The 20,997-nt window shown below is 54.4% G+C and overlaps 1 protein-coding gene across 1 annotated transcript in view; it reads left to right on the forward strand.

Moving 5' to 3' along the window:
* The window catches only part of LOC119111281 (dynein heavy chain 10, axonemal), a 66,222-nt gene extending 59,122 nt beyond the window's left edge, over nucleotides 1-7,100 (forward strand). The window contains exons 78-86 of the mRNA XM_037235100.1: nucleotides 433-578; nucleotides 1,574-1,735; nucleotides 2,237-2,362; nucleotides 2,671-2,848; nucleotides 3,684-3,895; nucleotides 4,154-4,321; nucleotides 5,217-5,396; nucleotides 5,984-6,130; nucleotides 6,954-7,100. Of these exons, the coding sequence (XP_037090995.1) occupies nucleotides 433-578; nucleotides 1,574-1,735; nucleotides 2,237-2,362; nucleotides 2,671-2,848; nucleotides 3,684-3,895; nucleotides 4,154-4,321; nucleotides 5,217-5,396; nucleotides 5,984-6,130; nucleotides 6,954-7,100 (1,466 nt within the window). The remainder of the gene's footprint in view (nucleotides 1-432; nucleotides 579-1,573; nucleotides 1,736-2,236; nucleotides 2,363-2,670; nucleotides 2,849-3,683; nucleotides 3,896-4,153; nucleotides 4,322-5,216; nucleotides 5,397-5,983; nucleotides 6,131-6,953) is intronic.
* Nucleotides 7,101-20,997: the final 13,897 nt, after the last annotated feature.

Here is a 20,997-nt window from a genome sequence, read left to right on the forward strand (position 1 = left end):
AGTTTTCTTAAACGCATGCAAACCCACGCAATCGCACGTGCACTCGCACGTCGTCAGTGACGTGCAACGAACAGAAATGCCACTTGATGGCAGATCGCGGGAGCGACAGAGTTCCCTGTGTCTGGTCAATTTTAAATGGTTGGGCTGGTACGGGACATCAGCCATCGCACGTCAGGATCTGCTCCGTGGTGGCTGTGTTGAGCAAAGTAATCTCGCACGTAAGTGACATGTCTGCTGTCATATACCATCCTGGATATAATCCGCCCAGACATTGCCCATTCAAGTTCAACCATTCTCCGTATTGTGCGGTATTCATATGGAAAGTGGATGTTTTTCTTCGCTGGAAGGCATCGCCGTTGACGTGTTTACCCACACCCAAGTCACCATGCGCCGCTGACGGGTCTAAGCCGGCCGTTAATGACCTTTTGGCAGTGGTGACGGAGCCGCCGAACGGCCTGAAGCTGAACCTGCGCAGCACATACTTCAAGATGCCGAGCGCCGTGCTGGACACCAGCTCGGAGCACCCGGCCTTCCCCACGCTGGTCTACGTGCTCTCGTTCTTCCACGCTGTCATACTGGTCCGTCATCTACGCTCTGACACGCTTACGTTATGCGCCCCAAAGCACGGAAACGCAATTTTCTTTTAGACTTGGTTTTTGTTTTTCTTTGCGTTTTCTGTTTATTTAGCACCGCAGATTTCACGGATTGTAACGCGTGCGGCACCTGGGCGCCGTTTGATACAGGACAGAAACGTCACACCGCCATTACGTGGCAGCCAAGGACACACATGGGGGATACAATAGCCAAAGTCTGACGGCCCTCCGCGCCACTGAGGCGGTGTGTCCGACACAGCAATGTGACGAGTGGGTTAGGAGAGCGAAACGTGAGTGGGAGAAGTAAGGCAACAGGTGGATAACATATGGAGACGCAGGTTGATTCAGAACGATGACATCCTGAAGGCGGTCTTCGTGAATGTTGGAGGTAATAGGCAGGTGGACAGGCCAGCATAGAACACGGTAGATGGGGCGGAGAGCGCTCGAGGAAAGAGAGCGTAGGAGGGAGAGAGAGAGAGGGAGAGAGAGAGGAAGAGAGAGAGGGAGAGAGAGAGAGGGGGAGAGAGAGGGAGAGAGAGAGAGAGGGAGAGAGAGAGAGGGAGGGAGAGAGAGGGAGAGAGATAGAGGGAGAGAGAGAGATAGAGAGAGAGAGAGAGAGAGAGAGAGGAGAGAGAGAGAGAGAGAGAGAGAGAGAGAGAGAGGAGAGAGAGAGAGAGAGAGAGAGAGAGGTGAGATAGAGAGGAGAGGAGAGAGAGAGAGACGTGTCCCCCGATATCAAATCTCCACGCGGCATTGCTCCAGGTTGTCACTACGAACGTCAATGCTGCCGTGGAGAGGGCGAGGAACAACGCTGTTACCATGCGCTTCAGCTTACAGTTTCGTCGACGTTGAATCAGTCGAGCAATCTTATCTAGATTTGGAGGATTTATTTGCGTGGTGGTAGCGATATGTGTAAGCATGTCAAGCCAAATGCGTTCTGATACTGTGACTAACAACGCTGCATGTGCTGTTCGGCCCAGGAGCGGCGCAAATATGGCCGTGTTGGCTTGAACGTGGCCTACGACTTCAACGAGTCCGACTTTAACGTGTGCCTGGACCTGCTGACCACGTACCTGAACAAGGCGCTGGAGGCGCAGGACGTGCGGCTGCCCTGGGGCAGTCTCAAATACCTGATGGGGGAGGTAAGAGGCAGAGCACCGCGGAGTCGAGCTCTGCACCTTGGTCTGGATGACAAAGTCTGTTTCAGCTAAGAGGGATGATCCGGGATATCGGCACATGCACAACACGGCATATATCATATCAGCAATATTGAAACATGCGCAATGCCATCATCCGACTGTCCCGTGCGAATTGGATTCTGCGCTGCCGCTTGCCAGATGACCGCCTTATACCTGGCCATGGGAATTGGGTCCAAAATCACTTTTGTTTTGGTGTTAGCACTGCTGTCTGTTTATTGCAGCAGCATAATGACGCTGGCTCTGTTGGCCCAATTGACCAGGCTCCATGTTCGGCTGGGTAAAGCAGAAATGGGAGAACGGTCACAATGTCTGGTTTGTGTGTGCGCTTACGGCGTTCTGCTTGATTCTCAGGAAGGAACCAGATTGCTATCAGAATTGTGATGCTGTGTAAGGCTTGTTTGTTTCGTTTGTTGTGTATAGCAATTGTTGTTTCTTGGTTTTCAGGTCATGTATGGTGGTCGAGTCATTGACGACTTTGACCGTCGTGTGGTGGCTACATACATGGAGGAGTACATGGGGGATTTCATCTTTGACAAGTTCCAGCCCTTCCACTTTTATAAAGACACCGAGGCGAGTGGAACATATATAAGCCTATCGTGTCTCGAATCTGTTTGTTCTCACTGGTAGCGGTGTCTGGCCATCATGCCATCTGGCCAGATGCCATCACGATGATGCCACCATGATGCCATGATGCCATCATGCCATGGCCATCTGGCGAAATGCAAGTACCACTTCGCAAGTGCCCAGCCTGTGGATGCAAAAAAACAACCGTTGTCCAGCCCTGGTTCACATCCACTGCGCAGTGCCAGCTTCATTGCACAACCGTTTATTGCTTTGAGTCTGCCAGTTGGCCTGACCTGCCTGATGTCATGTGACAGGTGGATTACGCGGTCCCGGAGGTTGGCAACCGGGACAGCTACATCACCAGCATCGAGGAGCTGCCGCTGGCCAGCGGACCCGAGGTGCTGGGCCTCCATCCCAACGCTGAGATCGGCTACTACACATTCTCCGTGCGCGACATGTGGCTGCACTTGGTGGAGCTGCAGCCGCGAACAGGTCGGTTCGCTGCACAGCGCCGCCGTCGGCGCTCAATGACGGATATTCAGTCAATACGCACAGTGTGCCCATTCACCAGAGCCAGAACGCGAACTAGGGCTGCGGGCGATGTTGATACACCGTTGATGGTATGGGCTTTGATCCTGTGCCAATACAGTACTGCTTCCCAATGCGGCCACGTTTGCCACATATAGTCCCTTTCAGGTGGGCTCCACATTATTACGCACCAACGCGCGCTTTAGAACTGCGGGCCGTACGGTAGGTACTGAATCATCGTGATGAAGTCCTACATTGCCTGATGCATGGGGAAGTGGGGATCGTCTTTAATGCACAAAACCATGCTGCGGGAAAATATTGCGTCCGTGTTTTGTGCGGCTTTTCGTTAAGTCATGACACTCGGTGACACCGCACATTTCCTTTGCACAAGACACACATGGAATAATGAATTGTGTCGTAAGATATATAAAGTATAGCCGGTTTTTCATTTATAAGGCCGGCGACAGCCAACAGCCTCAGGTATAAAACTGTCGCATTCAATTATGTCCTTCATGTCGGAGAAGCGCTGTTAAAGAGTAATTACTTAAGTTTCGTGCGTGAAGATGCCTGGAATGCGCGTCAACAAGCGCTAACACGACATGCAATTCATCGGAATGATACCCCAGAATGGCTTTGTTTCAGTTTGTTCTGTCACGCGGCAACACCAGCATGCCACCTTGTAGTCAGTTGGCCGCGCTCTTGAGATGCGTTGCCGGCACAGCGGGCATACTCCGCCGCCGTCAGTGCGGCCGAGCGGCGCTCAGCGGGCAGTGACGCCGCGCGCGTGCCGCCCCGGCAGGCAGCAGCGAGTCGGGCGTGAGCCCCGAGGCGTTCGTGGAGAAGCTGGCCTCGGACATCCTATCGAGGATGCCGGCGGCCACCGACCTGCGCCGCCTGCGACGACAGTACGCCGCCAGCATGACGCCCACCACGGTGGTGCTGCTGCAGGAGCTCGAGCGCTTCAATTACCTCATCAAGAAGATGCTGCAGACGCTCTCCTCGCTGGGAAAGGTGAGTGGAGCAGTCTGATCCGCGTGATTAAGGTCCGCCGCCCGTACGTCGCCAGGCTGATATTTAGTAGTCCCTGTGTTCTTGTTTTGCATTCTGTTTTGGTAGGGTCAGCCCTCTCTCCAAATATTGGGTTGCTGGACTCGTCTCCGTTTATGTCGGCTTTTTGTCACATGGAATTTGCGGTGTCCATACGGTGGCTGACGTTCGCAACAGCGACGGTGTCCAGTGGCGGCTGAAGACGTGTGTCTGTGATGGCAGGCACTGGCCGGGGAGATCGGCATGGACGCCGAACTGGACAACGTGTTCCGCTGCCTCTACAACGGCCAGCTGCCCGACTCGTGGCGGAAGCGAGCCCCCATCACGTGCAAGGACCTGGGCGGCTGGATGGAGCACTTTCAGCGCCGCGTTCAGCAGTACAGCGACTGGGTGCGTTTCGGACCGTCGCGCCGCTCTCCGGTCGGCCGGGCTGGCCGGGCCGGGCTGTATGCCGGGCAGGCAAGCCCCCCGACGGGCTGCGCAGATTAGCTGCCGGGTTTAAGTGGTGACCAATGATGCGTGTAGGTATGGGAGAAAATTATAAATGATAGATGATAAAGGCGGATGACTGCGATCAGCGTTTTACAATGGCTCCCAGTGTGGTTCAGGTGTCGTCAGTGGAGGGTTTTAGCGCTAGGAGGCGACGAGTACCATTTTGGGGAGCGGTAATCATGTTAATGCTGCTTCACGCAAAGGAAGACCGGCTGATGACAAGCGTCCTCAGCACTCGACATTTATAAACATCAACCTGCCCTAACAACACACCTCACCAGTGCAGTGTAGTGTAGGCCGGGCGGCTGCGGCCCTCCGACTACCGACTGACTATCCCCAGTGTATAGCCGGCGGCTGCGGCCCCCCGCCCCCAGCGTATGGCCGGCGGCTGCGGCCCTCCGCCCGGCCCGACTGTCCCCAACGTACAGCCGGCGGCTGCGGCCCTCCGTCCGGCCCGACTGTCCCCAACGTATAGTCGGCGGCTGCGGCCCGTTGCCCGGCCCGACCGTCCCCAGTGTATAGCCGGCGGCTGCGGCCCTCTGCACGGCCCGACCGTCCCCAGTGTATAGCCGGCGGCTGCGGCCCGTTGCCCGGCCCGACCGTCCCCAGTGTATAGCCGGCGGCTGCGGCCCTTTGCCCGGCCCGACCGTCCCCAGTGTATAGCCGGCGGCTGCGGCCCTCCGCCCCCAGCGTATGGCCGGCGGCTGCGGCCCTCCGCCCGGCCCGACTGTCTCCAGCCTGTGGTCGGTGACTGCGCTCTGCCTGACGCCCTCTGCTCCCGCCGCCCCGGCAGATCAACTGTGGCGAGCCGCAGGTGATCTGGCTGTCGGGCCTGGCCATCCCCGAGTCCTACCTGACGGCGCTGGTGCAGGCCACCTGCCGCAACTTCGGCTGGCCGCTCGACCGCGCCACCCTCTTCACGGAAGTGACGCAGCACACCAACCTGGAGGAGGTGCACGAGCGGCTGACAGGAGTGAGTCGTCCGCCGGGCCGCGGCGCCGGCCGCGCGCCGTCACGCGGCTGCCTATGGCCATAACAAGGAAGTGAACTGTCAATAACTCCGTGTGGGGACAAACATCTCTGAGAAACATTTCGTTTGTGACGTCGTAGCTCAGTGGCCTGACCAAGCATCGAATATCGCTCTTGTCTAGAGTGCATGCAATCTTTTGCTTGCTGGGCGTGCAAAATTTAGCGTGGCCACCTGAAAGCGTTCGGAAGTTGTTCCTGACACTCAAAGAGGAGGGTTACTTCTGTCTCTCCCCCCCCCCCCCCCGCCAGACGGTTGTGGGTTGAGATCGCGACTGGTCAGATTTTGGCGTTGTGGGAATAATTTTGAGTTCAGACGGGTGGTAAATAAGTAATTTTCTGTAGGATTTATCGAAGGAGGACTTCGGAGCTTCTTTGATACCACTGCGTCGCCTTGTACAAAGGAGAGGTTTATACGAGCAGTGTCCGGTGAGCGTTTTAGTCTGACATCAGGCGCCTTCTTCAAGGCCAAGTTTCGTCCGCTCGCTCGCCCATGTGCATCACCACTTGGTCGCTGACTGACTGCCACTGCAGGGGTGCTACGTGGAGGGCCTGTTCCTGGAGGGGGCCGGCTGGAACGTGGAAGAGGGCCATTTGGAGCGAGCCAAACCAGGCCAGCTGATCCAAGAGCTGCCCATCTTGAAGGTTGTGCCCATCGAAGTTCAAAAGCTTAAACTTCAGGTGGGTCTTTGCTTATTCGAGTGCAATGGGGTTCGTGTTCTGTGCGGATGAAACGTCTCCTACAGCGCATTCGTCGACAAAAACACACCGGAAAGTGATTTGTGTCATTTGATTCAATAATCTGACGTACGATACCCTGGAAACGCGTGCGGAGGAAGTGCTGCGCCGATCTGCTGTCGGCTGCCAGCGGAGCATGGCGTCAACATGGTCCGTAGTTGATTGCTTGTGTCAGTGACGTGAACGAACGGGACGAGTGCTATGGACAGAGATCGCTTGTACCCTTGAATATCTGTCATTATAGATGCAAGGAGTGGAATCACCATGTAATACGTGTTGGATATTATTTATGTAGCGTGGGTGCCCCAGGGAACGGTTTTACGCTTGGTAGTAAACAGAAGTAAGCTTCATCTTCAATGTATTCCAAACTTCTGACTAGGAGCCGTGGGGTTTGCGCAGTCAGCTGAGTGGTGTTCAGCCTCTCGCTGGCCGCCAGCCCGTGTCCACTCGCTGCCGGTCCGGCTTGACACCCGGCAGCGAGTGCACGTTACTAGGCCCGGGGTGTGCCCGGTCCGGCTTGACACCCGGTAGCGAGCGCACGTTACCAGCCTCAGGGTGTGTCCGGTCCGGCTTGACACCCGGTAGCGAGCGCACGTTACTAGGCCCAGGGTGTGCCCGGTCCGGCTTGACACCCGGCGGCGAGCGCACGTTACTAGGCCCAGGGTGTGCCCGGTCCGGCTTGACACCCGGTGGCGAGCGCACGTTACCAGGCCCAGGGTGTGCCCGGTGCGGCGGGTGACGCTGGTGTGTGGCCGCCGGCCGGCAGGACACGTACCGCACGCCCGTCTACGTCACCTCGCAGCGGCGCAACGCGGCCGGCGTGGGCCTGACATTCGAGGCTGACCTCTTCACCAAGGAGCACCTCTCGCACTGGATCCTGCAGGGCGTGTGTCTGCTGCTCAACACGGACTGATCGGGCGGCCGCCGGGCGCTTCTCATCTGCGACTGGGCGGAGCTCGCCCCTGTCTGGCACCGCCTGGTGTCTGTGTTCTGCTCGGCTCGGAAGGGGCCGCCGGCTGCAGCTGGGTAAAGCTCGCCCCTCCAGCACGGCCCGATGTCTGTGTTCCGCTCCGCTCAGGAGGGGCCGCCGGCTGCAGCCGCCCCCCCCCCCGCGGTTCACCTGGCCTGTGCTCGCGTGGGCGCCGCAGGCTAAGACGGCGTCGCTTCGCGACCGGCGCCAGGACTGGTCACCGAGCGCGTCACCTAGGTGTTTCATTGCGGACGCTGTCGTGCAGCGTTGGCTTGGTCGTCTCGTAGATCGCGATTAGATGCTATAATTAGGTGCGCATGATTAGGCTATGATTAGCTTAGATGCTGGCGTATGAGTCGGTGAGTGCCCGAGATTGGGACCAAAAATTACTTTCGTGCATGTTATTCGCAGGAGTACTGCAAAGGTGCACATTGTCGCTCGTCTTTCTTGTTGATACGTAAGGAGAATCAAAGCTCTGATGATGAAATATAGGATGGTGGTGCGTGAACTTATTTCAATCTGGCATGTTTGATAACCAACAGCTTCAGAAACCGTGACCTGTATCTCAGGGATCTGTCCCTCTATGGACCGGTCAGACTTGTGATGCCATGCCCGCAGCGTATCTGCATCCAAGCATATGGAGCATGTGCTGCATATGCTGACCTTCGCTTGGGGGTTTGCATTACGAACCCTTAATGCGGATTCAAGACCTACTTGTGAACGGCAAAAGGAATCACTATCATGAATTGGTTGTCGAACAGCTTGCAAACTAATTGAGGACTGCTATGGCCCAAAGAAGTATGGAGAACATGAATGCATTATTCGCGCGGTGAAAATGGCTCATCAGTTTATGTGGCTTTTAGCCGAAACGGGGGTAGTACAATCTAACGCACACGTGAGTGGAAGCGTGCGCTAGGCTACAACAGGCTCATTTCGTAAGAAATCCACTGGAATTGCTTTGCCATAACGGTCGAATCTTGGTCGGCGCTGGACTCACAGTGGAATGTCTGCCCCCCCCCCCGCCCCCCCCCCCCCCCACCTTTACTCTACACATACGAGTGTCGTGTCTCGGCTGTATTACGGCCATTGCAAGATCACGTACAGTACACATCAAGATGCAGTTTTTGTCATGCCCTTGACCGCTATATCAATGCTGGACTACTATCATGCGTGCAGCACAACGCCATAGTTATAAATACGCCACAACGCCACAGTTATAAATACACACACTAAAATGTCATACGATATACGTTTTGATTATTACGTTTGATCTTTAACTGGAAAATGCAGAGAGTAACAAACGGCTGTCACTTTACATGCCTACATGCCTACATGCCATTTTACTGCCTAAATCGCTCGGCTCTTAACACAATCACTCGAAGCGTAGGGCGATTCCTGAGAACGTATAGCACCTCTGTTAGTAGTATTCATATCGGTGTGATCTGTTGCAGTTGATAATGCTGGGGTGAATGCGTGGGTTCTTGGTTCTCCAGGGGCTGGGACAAATGGTTTCAGGACACCAAGACCGTAACAACACTGTGCGGACTTAGGATATCGTAAGCACTTCTGAACCGAACCAAAGTTGGGGTGGCCGGTTGCTATTCAGATCTCAATGTCAAGGATCGCTTTCCAAGCGCTCAGTTATTCACGCAATGTAACAGTAAAGTCCGTTGCACATGTTGATTCCATGTGGTTTTTGTAGTACATATGCTGAAACGGACCCGTAAGTATTGTTGAGGGGACCCTCCGAAAAAGCCACGAAGGGGATCAGGCTCGTGTGATCGCTTTCCAAACGGATGTGCTACTGCCGTTCAGGGGCAAATAGGTCAGTTGGTCAGCAGGTCTTCTGACTTGCGCATGGGAGATCCTGGTTGATTCCAGGCCGACGTCACGTGACGCGGGCCCGTATATGAGCGCAGTGGGCTGCGTGGTGCCGCACGCTGTGCAACCTTTCAATTAAAGAGGCGCGATATAAGCATCGTCATGAACCAACCTCAACGCACATGATCATACATCGACCCGTGTTTGGACCAGGAACGGGAAGTAATGTAAAGGGCGCAGCCGGATTGCCCCTCCATAGCGAGCGCCTCGTACTGCAGCAGCAATCGCGGTCCATCGCTGCACCGCCGCTTCGCCCGGTGCCTGCGGTGCGGCGGCTACGGCGCGTCGAGCCGCGCGGCCGGCCGCTGCTGCGGGGCGCACTGGGGGAACGCCTCGTCACAGAGCGAGTCCGCCGGCCGGGCCGCGGTCAGGCGCCGCGCGTCCGGCCCGTCCGCGGCCGCCGTCCCGGAGAAGGCCCAGCTGTGGATGAGCCGGCGACGGAGCGTCACGGCCGAGCACGCGGTACCGCGCGCGTCACGTCAAACCGGACGGTCACGAATGGACTGCGGCGATGGGCACGACTCCCCCCCCCCCCCCACTCACTGAATAAAACGGCGACTGGGGGAGGGAGGCTAATGTCCTCTTACCCCAACGTACATTACGTAAATAGTTTTGTCGGCTTTTCCGTCCCCTTTAGGCGTCTTGTGAGCAGACATCCATTCGCTCCAGTGACAGATACCAGCCAAATGTCGGGACAAAGGCCTGGCATCCCACTGTGACTAAAAGTTACGGTTCGTTGTGCGCAAACAGATCGCCGAATTCCTCGGGGACCTGGCGTTGACAGGTTCCTCGCCTGCGACAGATCGCGGTTAACGGACCCTTGTGCGGCATCTTTGCGTGGCAGCCCGTGCTGTGGGTGCTCGGAGTAGTTGCGTGACGTCACGTGCTGAGGCGGACGAGGGGCTCACCTGGCTGCGGACGTCAGCGCCTCCCACGCGGTGCCTCGGCTGATCTGGCACAACCGGTACCGAACGCAGCCGCGCTCGTGCCGCTGGATGGCGTTTTCCAGGAGCACCAGCACTTTCAGAGCCTCCTCGTCGATCAGCTGCGAGTCGCCACGATCCAGGCTTCGGCCAATAATTGTCGCTATGCTGGCTCCGTCCTGCCGGAGGCCGACACCAGGGGATCGAGCGCGTCCTCTGGGGGCACGCACACCCTGTGCACGCATGCAGGAGTGCTGAGAAATTGCAGGCAGCGTACGTAGGCAGGGGGAGATGGCGAATTCGATCACCCCATTGGCCTGGTCACGTGGCTCCATCTCGCGCCCTTACAATGGCTCATCACTCCGGTAACCTGCTGCGGCCGAGAGGCATCAGACGGCCAGCAGTCGCCGTCATTGGGAGGCCCGCTCTGACCTCGACGCACCCGTCGTAGGGTTTCTGTGCCGGACAAACCTTGACAACGGAGATAACATGGAGTCGCCGCAGTACTTACGCGCCTATTTCCCACATTGTTAATTTATTTGCTCTACGATGGTGTTCTCGGAGCGGAGGGGCTCTAACTTTACCAACTTCGGCAATGGTAGCGGGAGTGTGATGTGGTTGTAAGCCATCGGCGGACGTGATGGTCGTCCTGGTGGGGACCCGCGGAGTGTCCTGGTTGAGAGGTCCACCGGAGTGCCCTAGTTAGGGGATCCACCGGAGTGTCCTGGTTGAGAGGTCCACCGGAGTGTCCTGGTTGAGAGGTCCACCGGAGTGCCCTAGTTAGGGGATTCGCCGGAGTGTCCTGGTTGAGAGGTCCACCGGAGTGCCCTAGTTAGGGGATCCGCTGGAGTGTCCTGTTTGAGAGGCCCGCCGGAGTGCCCTAGTTGGGGGATCTGAAGGACGTCTTGGTTGGGGATCCCGGAGCATCCTGGTTGGGGTGTCGCCGGAGTGCCCTGGTAGGAGGACCCACCGGAGTGCCCTGGTTGAGGGCCCATCGGAGTGCCCTATCTGGGGGTCCCGCCGGAATGTCCTGGCTGAGGGGCCGTCGGAGTGCTTTGGTTGGGGGACCCGCTGGAGTATACCCGCCGCCCATAATCCAGTCTTGGCTTGGGTTTCTTACTAGGAGAAAACTTTTTATCTCTCTCCTTAGTCCCATAGTTCGTCAATTGTGGCCCCGAAAGGCCCAGTCCAGCTAAGCCGACCACCGGCCACAAAGCGTGACAGACAGGTTGTAAACCCCGCGTTCTAATCCTACTTGCTGCCCGTTGTCGGCTCAATGCACCGTCACGAATCGATTACACCCATCTCTATCGTTTGAAAATTGTAGTTTTGACGGATTCGTGACTTCCTGATTTAAGTGGCACATTAAGCAATCGGATCCTTATCGGCTCTCTCACGGCACCAGGGCTGCGTGACCAAACTGCTCAGTAAGTACTAAGTTGGCTGTACTTACACTTGCAACGGCGTTCAATGCTACCAGCACCACGTAGGCTATCACCAGACCGACCCCGACCATGTACGACAGGAACGTAACCACCGCGTCGAAAGTGATGAACTTGGGAAACTTGAACCTGGATCCACGGTGTCCACCGCCTCCAGAGCGCGTGGACTTGCGCGGGAAGATCCTGAAACCGGCCGACAGGTTTAACAATTGACGCGTAGCTCACACACCCGCAATGATTCATTGCTTACATTAACAGCGCGGAGAGGTGCACCACTCCCTGAAATATGAACGAAAACGCAAACAGCAATGTTCAGTGGTGTATTACAAAAGCATCGTTTACTGTAAACATGCTTTGTATTCGCGACTGGGAGTGTAACGTCGCATGCAGGTTCATAGCTTCAAAAGCTAAAAATGCAACATTATAGCTCCAAAAATGTCAGGGAGATGATAGTTGGCGTGTGTGGATTGGCTGGAATGCTCGGATCGGCTTCTGCTTTTTTATACATTTGAAGCGATCAGGACCGCGATGATGCACCCATTGCCAAATTAAGGCGCCCTGGTATCAGACAGGGCGGTGACCACCTGACCGAGCCGAAAATAAAATAATACGGTACGCTAACATGACTTGAAATGAGCTGCACGGAGGTTATGTTGAATGGTTGTGCACCTACCGCACCAACCATATCCAAATAATTTCAAACGCGGATCTCTCTTCCAGGTTCATGTACCTGTCTTGCCCGTTGCGGGATTACCTCGCTTTTTCGGAACTCTGGAGCCCTGGCCACTACTACGGCTGGCTATAGCCATTACCCTTGGCCCTGGTAATGGCTCTGGAGCATTACCGCACAGCGCATTCGTCAATGATCTGAACCACTTTGAGGCCCATGTTGTCCATTACGCCTATGACACGGAATTTTAGTGCCCCGTGGAAAATATGACGTAGGCGCCTTGGTTGATCGCATGGAATGCTTCCCAAAGCAGAACAGCTGGCAGCTTACAGAATGATCAGCTTAGCGCACGTGATGTGCCTGTGAAGCGAAAACTGGCTCCCATCACGGGCCCTTTGAAAAGAATAGGTCTGCAGGTAGGATATACTGTATCATATATTAACCTCTCTTATAATGACCTCTTATACTTTAACCTCTCTTTTGAAACAAAACTTAGATTTTTGCTCTACGTGCCCATGACCCGTGATCTCCTCTACCTGTCCCGCATCCGTTCCCACGATGGAAGACGGTGCTTTGCTTGCTATGGTCCCCGCCCGCACTACATGCTAAGGGGTGGGGCGCGGCTCTTAAATGCCGTGGCAAGACGACTAGCTTGTTATTGTATATTGAGATATAATGTATATGTATGTATAGGAGATATCCTCTGCGTGCTTGTCGTTTCCGTCATTGTCAATGTTTATTTCCGTTGTTTTATTTTTTCAGTTTCGTGGCTTGTAACGCAGTAAAACTTCGTCCAATGTGCATAACTACGGGAGTAATTGGATGACATTCACTGTACTTGACCCATGTATTTATTGCTATGTGGATTATGAAGCTGGGCTAAGAATAGCCGCATTCTGTGCTCATGGTTCATAGCGTTATAACAAATAAATAACTAAGCTTCACGCAACGCAAGGCCTACGACCCAGCTTCCTTTCCGCCCCAGACGACAGCTCGGATCCGAACAAAGCATTAGCCTGATTGTACCAGTCCAGCACCGCTGCGTCTTTCAGCACAGCAGAACATCTGGTGAGCATATATCGCGACGTAACTGTGCCGCGCGGCAGCAGCCGGCGACTGCGGCCCAGATCCGGAGGACGACGCCGGCACGACGGGGGTTCAGCGGAGGACGGCGGCGTCGGCCGGCCCGTCTCGGCCCGGCGGGGGTCGATGGAGGACGGCGGCGTCGTCCGGCCCGTCTCGGCCGGGCAGGGGTCGGCGCGGGACGGCGGCGTCGGCCGGCCCGTCTCGGCCGGGCGGGGTCGGCGCGGGACGGCGACGTCGGCCGGCCCGTCTCGGCCGGGCAGGGGTCGGCGCGGGACGGCGGCGTCGTCCGGCCCGTCTCGGCCGGGCAGGGTCGGCGCGGGACGGCGACCCGGCCGGCCCTCGGGCCGGCGGGGGTCGGCGCGGGACGGCGACGTCGTCGCCGGCCCGTCTCAGCCGGCGAGGGTCGGCGGGACGGCGACGTCGGCCGGCGGCGCTCGGCCGGGCAGGGGTCGGCGCGAGACGGCGACGTCGGCCGGCGGCGCTCGGCCTGCCGGACGGATACGCCGCCGGACGGCCACATTCCAGGCCGGCTCGGCAGTATTGACGTGAGAAGTTCCCAAGATTAGAAAAAAGTCGAGCCGACGTACCATGGAGACATCAAGCTAAGGCAGAAGGCATGGACAAGTTGGCTAAGCGCCATGCAACACATCCATGCTTGATAGCCTGTGCTGTTTGCTTGGTTGTAATCTCCTGGTTGAAGCGTTTTAACCCAGTTGTGATTGCAGGCCCGTACGCGAGACACCACAGGACAACATCGTGACGAACTAAGGCCGCCCGACATAGCCTGTTCTTAGCATCGACTGAACGCGGATATAACCACCCAGCCACATACGCAAGCTATTGGTATAATCGAGGTGCTCACATCAATATGTAATATGTATGAAACAACGCGCACCAATCGTCGCAACAATCTCTTTGAGAGAATGGTGACAACCACTTCATGAAGCTGTGCTGAGCGAAACCCGAAGCAAACTCTGCGTGCATTCTAAACATGTAAAAGCCGTGTCCACGCTTAGGAGCCATCAGCGGAAGCAGCAGCAGCAAGAGGCCGCAGTGTAGCCCAGCCCGGGACCCAGCAACTTTTGGGTCGGTGCTTGGGCCCGACCCCAGTAATGGTTTGGCACATACAATTGTCACTAAGTATTGAGTACGCACGGTACGCATTTCCATAATGACGGATACAGCAGCCAGACACTCAATCATGATGCTTTCAAGGATCAAGGATCTTTCAATCAAGGATTGAAGCTTTGAGCCTATTTAGAAATGTCATGTCGTTTCCGGTCCCTGACTCTCACCATGAGACTCCAACTAACGAAACTTTTCCTAAAACACTCACGTTGACAAAAGGCTTACGATACTTAGCTTCCGAAATTATGTGCTACAAACCCCAGAAATCATTGCAACTCCGCTCCTGATATCACCGTACGGTAAGCGATGATATGCAGCGAAGTTACCTCAGGTACGTCAAACGACATGGTTGTAGTGACAGTGGTTGCGCTCTAGCTTTCGTATGCGTCTTCTTAGTTATAAATGTTTGCCTTAAAAAACGTTTGTTGGACGTTTAAAGGACGCCCAATGCCCAATGAATCCCTGAAAATCACTTGGCCCGTCTATTTTGACAGGTCGCCTCGCTGTGCGCTTCCATCCTGTGTACACCTCCTCCCCCCCCCCCCCCCCCCCCCTGAGGCAGTCGGGACGTCAAGGCGCAATGAACAACTACCGTTGAAACTCCTTTAAATCACATTAACTATCGATGCGTCAGCAAGCACGCGCACCGGCCGCCTGTGATCCGATCCAAACCAGTGACCGCTTAGTCCCGCGCCGCTCGGCGGCGGCGGCGAGGGCGGCGCGCGGCGCGCGGCGCGCCGTGTCGCCGCAGGACAGGCGGCCGGGCGGCGTCCGCCGTCCTCCCACCATTACCGCCGGCGGCTCAGGCGCTTGCCATCCACGCGGAACGATCGACGCCTCCCTCTGACCCAGTTGGCGGCGGCGGATTCAGTGCGTAAGTGGCGGCCCCCATTCTCAAGCGTCGTGATCTGGCACAGCGAGATGGATATGCTCTTTGAATGCGGCGCGGCGATTGTGCGAAATGTTTTAACTAGGTGCTGCTGCCAGTGAAGAAGCCTCGTTATACTTGAAAAGCTTTTATGACGAGTTCTCCACGATGGTAAATGGTCATAAATCATCAACCTCCATTCATGTGACTTGATCTCAAGACTAGAACTTGACGGGAGTATCCCACCTTTGGGGCGTATTAAAAAAAAAAAACATGGAAAGGTGAAACCTCAGAACCTTTTGCGCCTATTAATAGCAAATTTACACAGATATGATAAGGAGATAGAGTTTAGACATTTTTGAGTCCAAATTACACTGTCAACGCTTTAAAACTACACTGCGCTTCCTTTTTTTGGTAGCGTTCGTGCATCCCGAGTCCGCGAAAATGCAGTTCTCGCGACCGCCGCCGTCGTGACAAAACTGCGGTAGGATCTGCTGTGGGACGTTGTCAGCTGTTACGTGCTAGAGGTACCACTTTTGACCTATTTTAACTCATGCATTGCAAACCCGCGGCCTTAAAAAGTGACACCTCTGCAGGTACGAAGGACGTCATTACAAATAGTGTTCCATCGCCCTGGTGCAAATGAACGCATGTGATTGGCACAGCGGGAGGCAAAGGCCAGTTACCGAGAAGTGCGTTGGTGGAATTTTAAACCAGTGGCGACCATGTGATACGCCGTTTCTCAAGGCCAAAATGCGCTTCTAAAAGAGTCCCTGTGTTTCACGCCATAGGGAAGAAATCAAGGCCATAATATAACTTTTCGTTGAATTCGCGGAATAATAGTCTCATATTTGCATATGTTATACGTGAATCGTACCTGGGCGATTTACTCCAAATTTATGCAACGGATGACTGTTTTGAGCCACTCATCTGACGCGCAGTAACATTCTGTTTTTCACTGTACTTCCGGCTGTATATACGCACGCGTCTTGAGGTGAGCAACAATACGCCTTTGGCATGCCGTTAAAAACCGGCGATGGGTGGAATTTGTTTAGAGTTTTAGAGCGCGTGGACTCCAAATGGTCTTCAAGCTCTCACGGCAGAAGCTAGCTTATCTGAATACCATATTTATCCATACTGAGTGGTAGGGAAGTACGTGCCGCACGTGCCGCAAAACATTTGGCGTATGCTAGGCAAGGAATTTCGGAGTGGCGTGAGCTTTCCTCCAATATGTCGGCGGTACATGTATCGGCTTTGCATGGAGCACGTTGTATCAGTGATGCAATTTACCGACAGTGATGTGATTGCCTGATTTCCGCTGAAGGATGCCGTTGACTGATTTAGGCCAATAACTGATGGTTATGGTTGTCAAGATCTTGATCATCCGGCCAATAACCTCATTTACGATGAAAGGAGCATATTGTGTCCACCAATCGTAATGCAAATGATGGTTAAGCTTGCTCACGGGAATCGTAAAGCTTGCTCACGAGAATCACGAGAATAATCACGAGAAAATAAGTCACGAGAATGAGAATCGTAAAGCTTGCTCACGTAACAGCCTTCTCGCTGCTACAGGAACGTAGACGCAACTTCCGCACCATTTGATATAATTTTCCCCGGGGTGGGGCAGGTTGTATCACTTGAAAGCGGTTAATTCAGAAGCAATTTATCAAAGACTAATGCCAGTTATCAGTGCCTGCTGAGGTTCTGCGTGCCGCGGTGGACAGGGATGGGCACTCCAAGTCAACTGTTAATGGGTGATGAGTGGTAAAAAACGAGAAAAAACAATGCATGCTCTCAAAAAACTTTGCAACTTTGAATGTAGCTCAAGGTTACAGATGCCTAAAGACATAACAATTTTAGTCCTATTCACAGTAGTTATGGCATAAATGTGCTTAAAGACTGCTACAACCACCCCCTTAACCAAAGCAGATAGTCGTGTTCAAGAAAAGGTTAGGACCAACACTTAAAGGCGGTCCATAAACTACATACGTTACGCATGGAGGCGAGATGGATTGAAATCGAAGCGTGACGAGGGAAGGGGGTTCTTGGACAGCGAGACTTCACAATTAGGCATGGCTGCAAATCATACGCAATTTTAGCACACAAAAATAACAGCATAACCATGGAGAGGTACTCAGCGTAATCAATACGTAACCAAGGGGAAGAACTTTCGGCCAGCGTAACCAGTGCGTACCTATCGGAGAGAGGTTGAAAAACCGTTATTTAAAGAAATGTGTAACGTTATTTATGAACGGACCGTTTGGAGCGCGTCAGCCACTGGATGCCACGCTCAGTACATTCCAAGACGCTAAGGGAAAAGAACAAGAAAGGAAAGCAGACAAAAATTACAACCTAAGAATGCCACAATTGGTGGTGGGACGCAGTTCGTTTCGTTGCGCTCGTATTCAATTGCACCAGGTACGTGCTTCTGTGTGAAAACGCATTTTGTCGTGTTTGCCAAGCTCGTCTGACGTCTTGTCAACTGTCAAGAATATTGATATCAGCTGTAGCACAACTGCAGTTTAAAACATTGGTCATCCAAAAACAACAGAACAAACATTTAGCGAATCGATAAGCTCTTTCGTTCACGTTCCAACCTGAAAGGCATCCTTCAAAACTGCGCTGTTACATTGCCTGTTGGCTAGGTCAAAGCTGGTCACTTTATGCCACTACAGGCCAAAAGAGCGTCACTTTATGCCACTACAGGCCACAAGAGCGTCACTATATGCCACTACAAGTGACAAGAGCGTCACTAAACGCCACACGCCTGTCACGATGGGTCGCGAAGGCGTTGGTGTTCTAAGCGGGCCTAACGCTCACCTCTTCACGACAGCCTCGGCGAAGTCGAGCATTGGCCACTTGTCGTTTCGGTTGACCTTTTTCTTGCGCCGCCGTGCGGGCCGTCGCGTGGGTGGGCTGTAATCCTGGGTGTAATCGTAGTCGTAGTACTCCTGGTGCGTGTTGCGGTGGGTGTGGTCCGTGTCGTGGTGACGCCGGTTGCTGTCCGAGTACGTCGAGTACGTGTCCGCGTCGTTGCGGTAGCCCGCGCGGTGATCGTCGTGGCCCCTGTGGTAGTCGTCGTCACGGCGGTAGTTGTAGTAGTCGTCTTCGCGCCGATGGCTCGAGAAGCCGCTGCCGCTGGGACTGTTGTAGTTGGACGGCCAGTCATTGTAGCTCGAAAAGCCGTGGTCACTTCGCTGGTAGTCCGTCGACGGCTTCGACGTGCCGTAATAGTCGTCGTACGACTTGTCGAGGCCTAGGAACGCCTTTGTCGATGGGGATGCTACGGTAGACGATCTGTTTGTGGGCGGCCTGCCACGGGCAGCTCCTCAGACTTGTCCGAGACGGTCCGCGAGCCGGCGCACGTCGCCCTGCCACAGCGTGGCCATCAGCGCCCAGCAGCAAGTCGGCCGGCCGCCATGGCGCCGCGCGCGCTGAACAGGACCGCTGAGACCTGACGTCTGGCCGGACGGGCCGCCGCGTGCTCACTGGCCGCCGCGGCGGGCAGGACGCTGCTGGAGGGGACCATCTGGCCCGGTCAGCTCGCCCGCCAGCTGCCGCCGGCGCCAGCACGTCTGGGCGCTATGGGTCACCACCGTCTAATGCGGTACGGGGGCTATTACTTCAATTATGTATCGCGGCTTCCACCGAGCCTGGGGAGGGGTGTCATCTGGAAGGCTCTGAGCTGGGCCATAAATCCGATACCCTGAGCCGATTCTGTGCTAATAATGCTCCACAAGTGTGAGGCTTTATTCGTCCGCTTTCCCGTCTGTATGTCTGTATGCGTGTTTGTCTGCCGGACTATTGCCCCCACATGTCCGTTTATCATTGCAATACATCACGAGGGGTGCCAAAAAACAGCTGTGTATTGAAAGAGGACTTCTAAGGTTAGCCAGTATTCGCCAGTAGCTCATCTTTTGCGGCGCTGGGGACGAAGCACAATGTTGTTGTGCAGTTGAGTCTTAGTGTGTTGTCACCATGCAGACCACGCCGAAACGCAAGCGAAAGCAGCCAGTGGCGTTTAGGCGCGCATACAAACATGTCTGAACGTCAATGCATCGGAATATTCATAATTCGTGGGCTTAGCAGAGAGTCACTGATGCAATAGGAGTGTTCAGGAGCAAATTACAGAAGGCTTGTTATAAAGATTGTCTGACTTTAGAAAGGAGGGATCTGACGCAGCCGAGTCATTGCAGGTGAAGGAACCGATGAATTTAGATTGAATGCGTTTTCTGACGACCGCGACCAAAGTAGTTCAAAAGTGAGACAGTAACAATAGCCTTACTGCTCGTAGAAAAACCAGGAGAATGCAATCTTGAATTTACCTCTGCTATTTGCTCCGATAAAGGCATGTTGTCGAAATATCAACGCACCTATACCTCCATTCTCCTGGTTTTTTTCTGCGAGGAAGAAAAAACTATTGCTTGCATTTGTTCATCACTGTTGTACTCTTATCCATGTGCAATGCACTTTAGCCTCAGCTAACCGTGCTACCAGTCTGCGTAGTTTTCATGACACGGCCTCTCTCTCTCGGCTCAGGCTTTAGCCTGTGACATACGAGACTGGGTCCAAAAAAAGAAAACACGACAAGGTCCCTTTTCTATTTGATCACTGATTTTGCAATGCCTCGGACATTGTCGATCCCGTTTAGTGTTTTGTGTACGGTAGACTCAAATGCATCAAGTTGAATTGAAGTCCTTGTCTTCTACGAGTGCCAAGATCCTTAAAACGTCAATCCTTAAAACCGTCCCAAACCATCCATGGTCTGCTGCTCTAGTGCGTGTGACCAGCTGTACGCATCCACCCTGACTTCAGCCGATATAACAGTGTGCCCAGTCATTTGTCAAGAAGTGCTGGTCTCATGTTGTTATGACTCAGGACCCGAATTCGGGTATTGACCTGGAGTTGTCTTTTGCGATTTACATGTTCCGTGTTTCGCTAGCTGATCGAACGCAAGAGGCAAAAACATGATCACACTGCAACGATGAAGAAACCCGGCTTGATCGAAAGCTTCCATTCAAATGCCTGGAGAACCCTGCTGCCAGGTTTCAAAGAATGGTGCTGCTTGCTCGATGTTGCTGAAATCTGTCGCTCGGTATTCTCGGTTGGCGCGGGGCCATAAGCTGTCACAGGCGTGGCAAGCTGGGCGAGACCACTGAAGCCACAATTTAAAGCCACAAGTAAAAAATGATGCACTTTTACCACACTTGCACTGGTGATGTGACACACTGGTGCAGTGGAACATCACAGTATCACAACGGTGCGGTGGCATACTGTGCAGTGACACATTCCGCAGGAATGCACCCTAGCAGGGGCCTTTTGGTGTAAAGACGTCATCTGCAATAGCATACTAGTGTGTTGAGACACTGGTGCAGGTCAACATTGGCTGAGTATCACACTGTGCAACGGTAGCTGCTGATGCAGCTACACACTGATTGAGTGGCACACCGGTGCGTTAGAAAGCTTTGCCAAAGCTTGCTGGTGCAGTGACATCATGTTGCGCTGGCACACCGGCGCATTTGAACATTATGCGGTAGTGCGCTGATGCACTGACGCTCCGGCGCAATGATACACTGTGCAGTGGCGCATCACACAGAACACGCTGATGCAGTGGCACACTGTGCAGTGGCGCATCACACAGAACACGCCGGTGCAGTGTCTCACTGCGCCGTAGTAAAAGACCGGGAAAGTAGTACGCTGGTGCGGTGACGCACTCTGCAGTTACACACTGGTGTATTGGCTCATTGGTCAACTGACACACTGGTACTGTGGATGAGCACACAGGCACAGCTGCACATTGTGCATTAACACGTTGCAACAGCTGCGCGTGGTGTAGCTA

This window comes from Pollicipes pollicipes, unplaced genomic scaffold, assembly GCF_011947565.3.
Source record: "Pollicipes pollicipes isolate AB1234 unplaced genomic scaffold, Ppol_2.1 Scaffold_7261;HRSCAF=8764_pilon_pilon_pilon, whole genome shotgun sequence".
Lineage (NCBI taxonomy): Eukaryota > Metazoa > Arthropoda > Thecostraca > Pollicipedomorpha > Pollicipedidae > Pollicipes > Pollicipes pollicipes.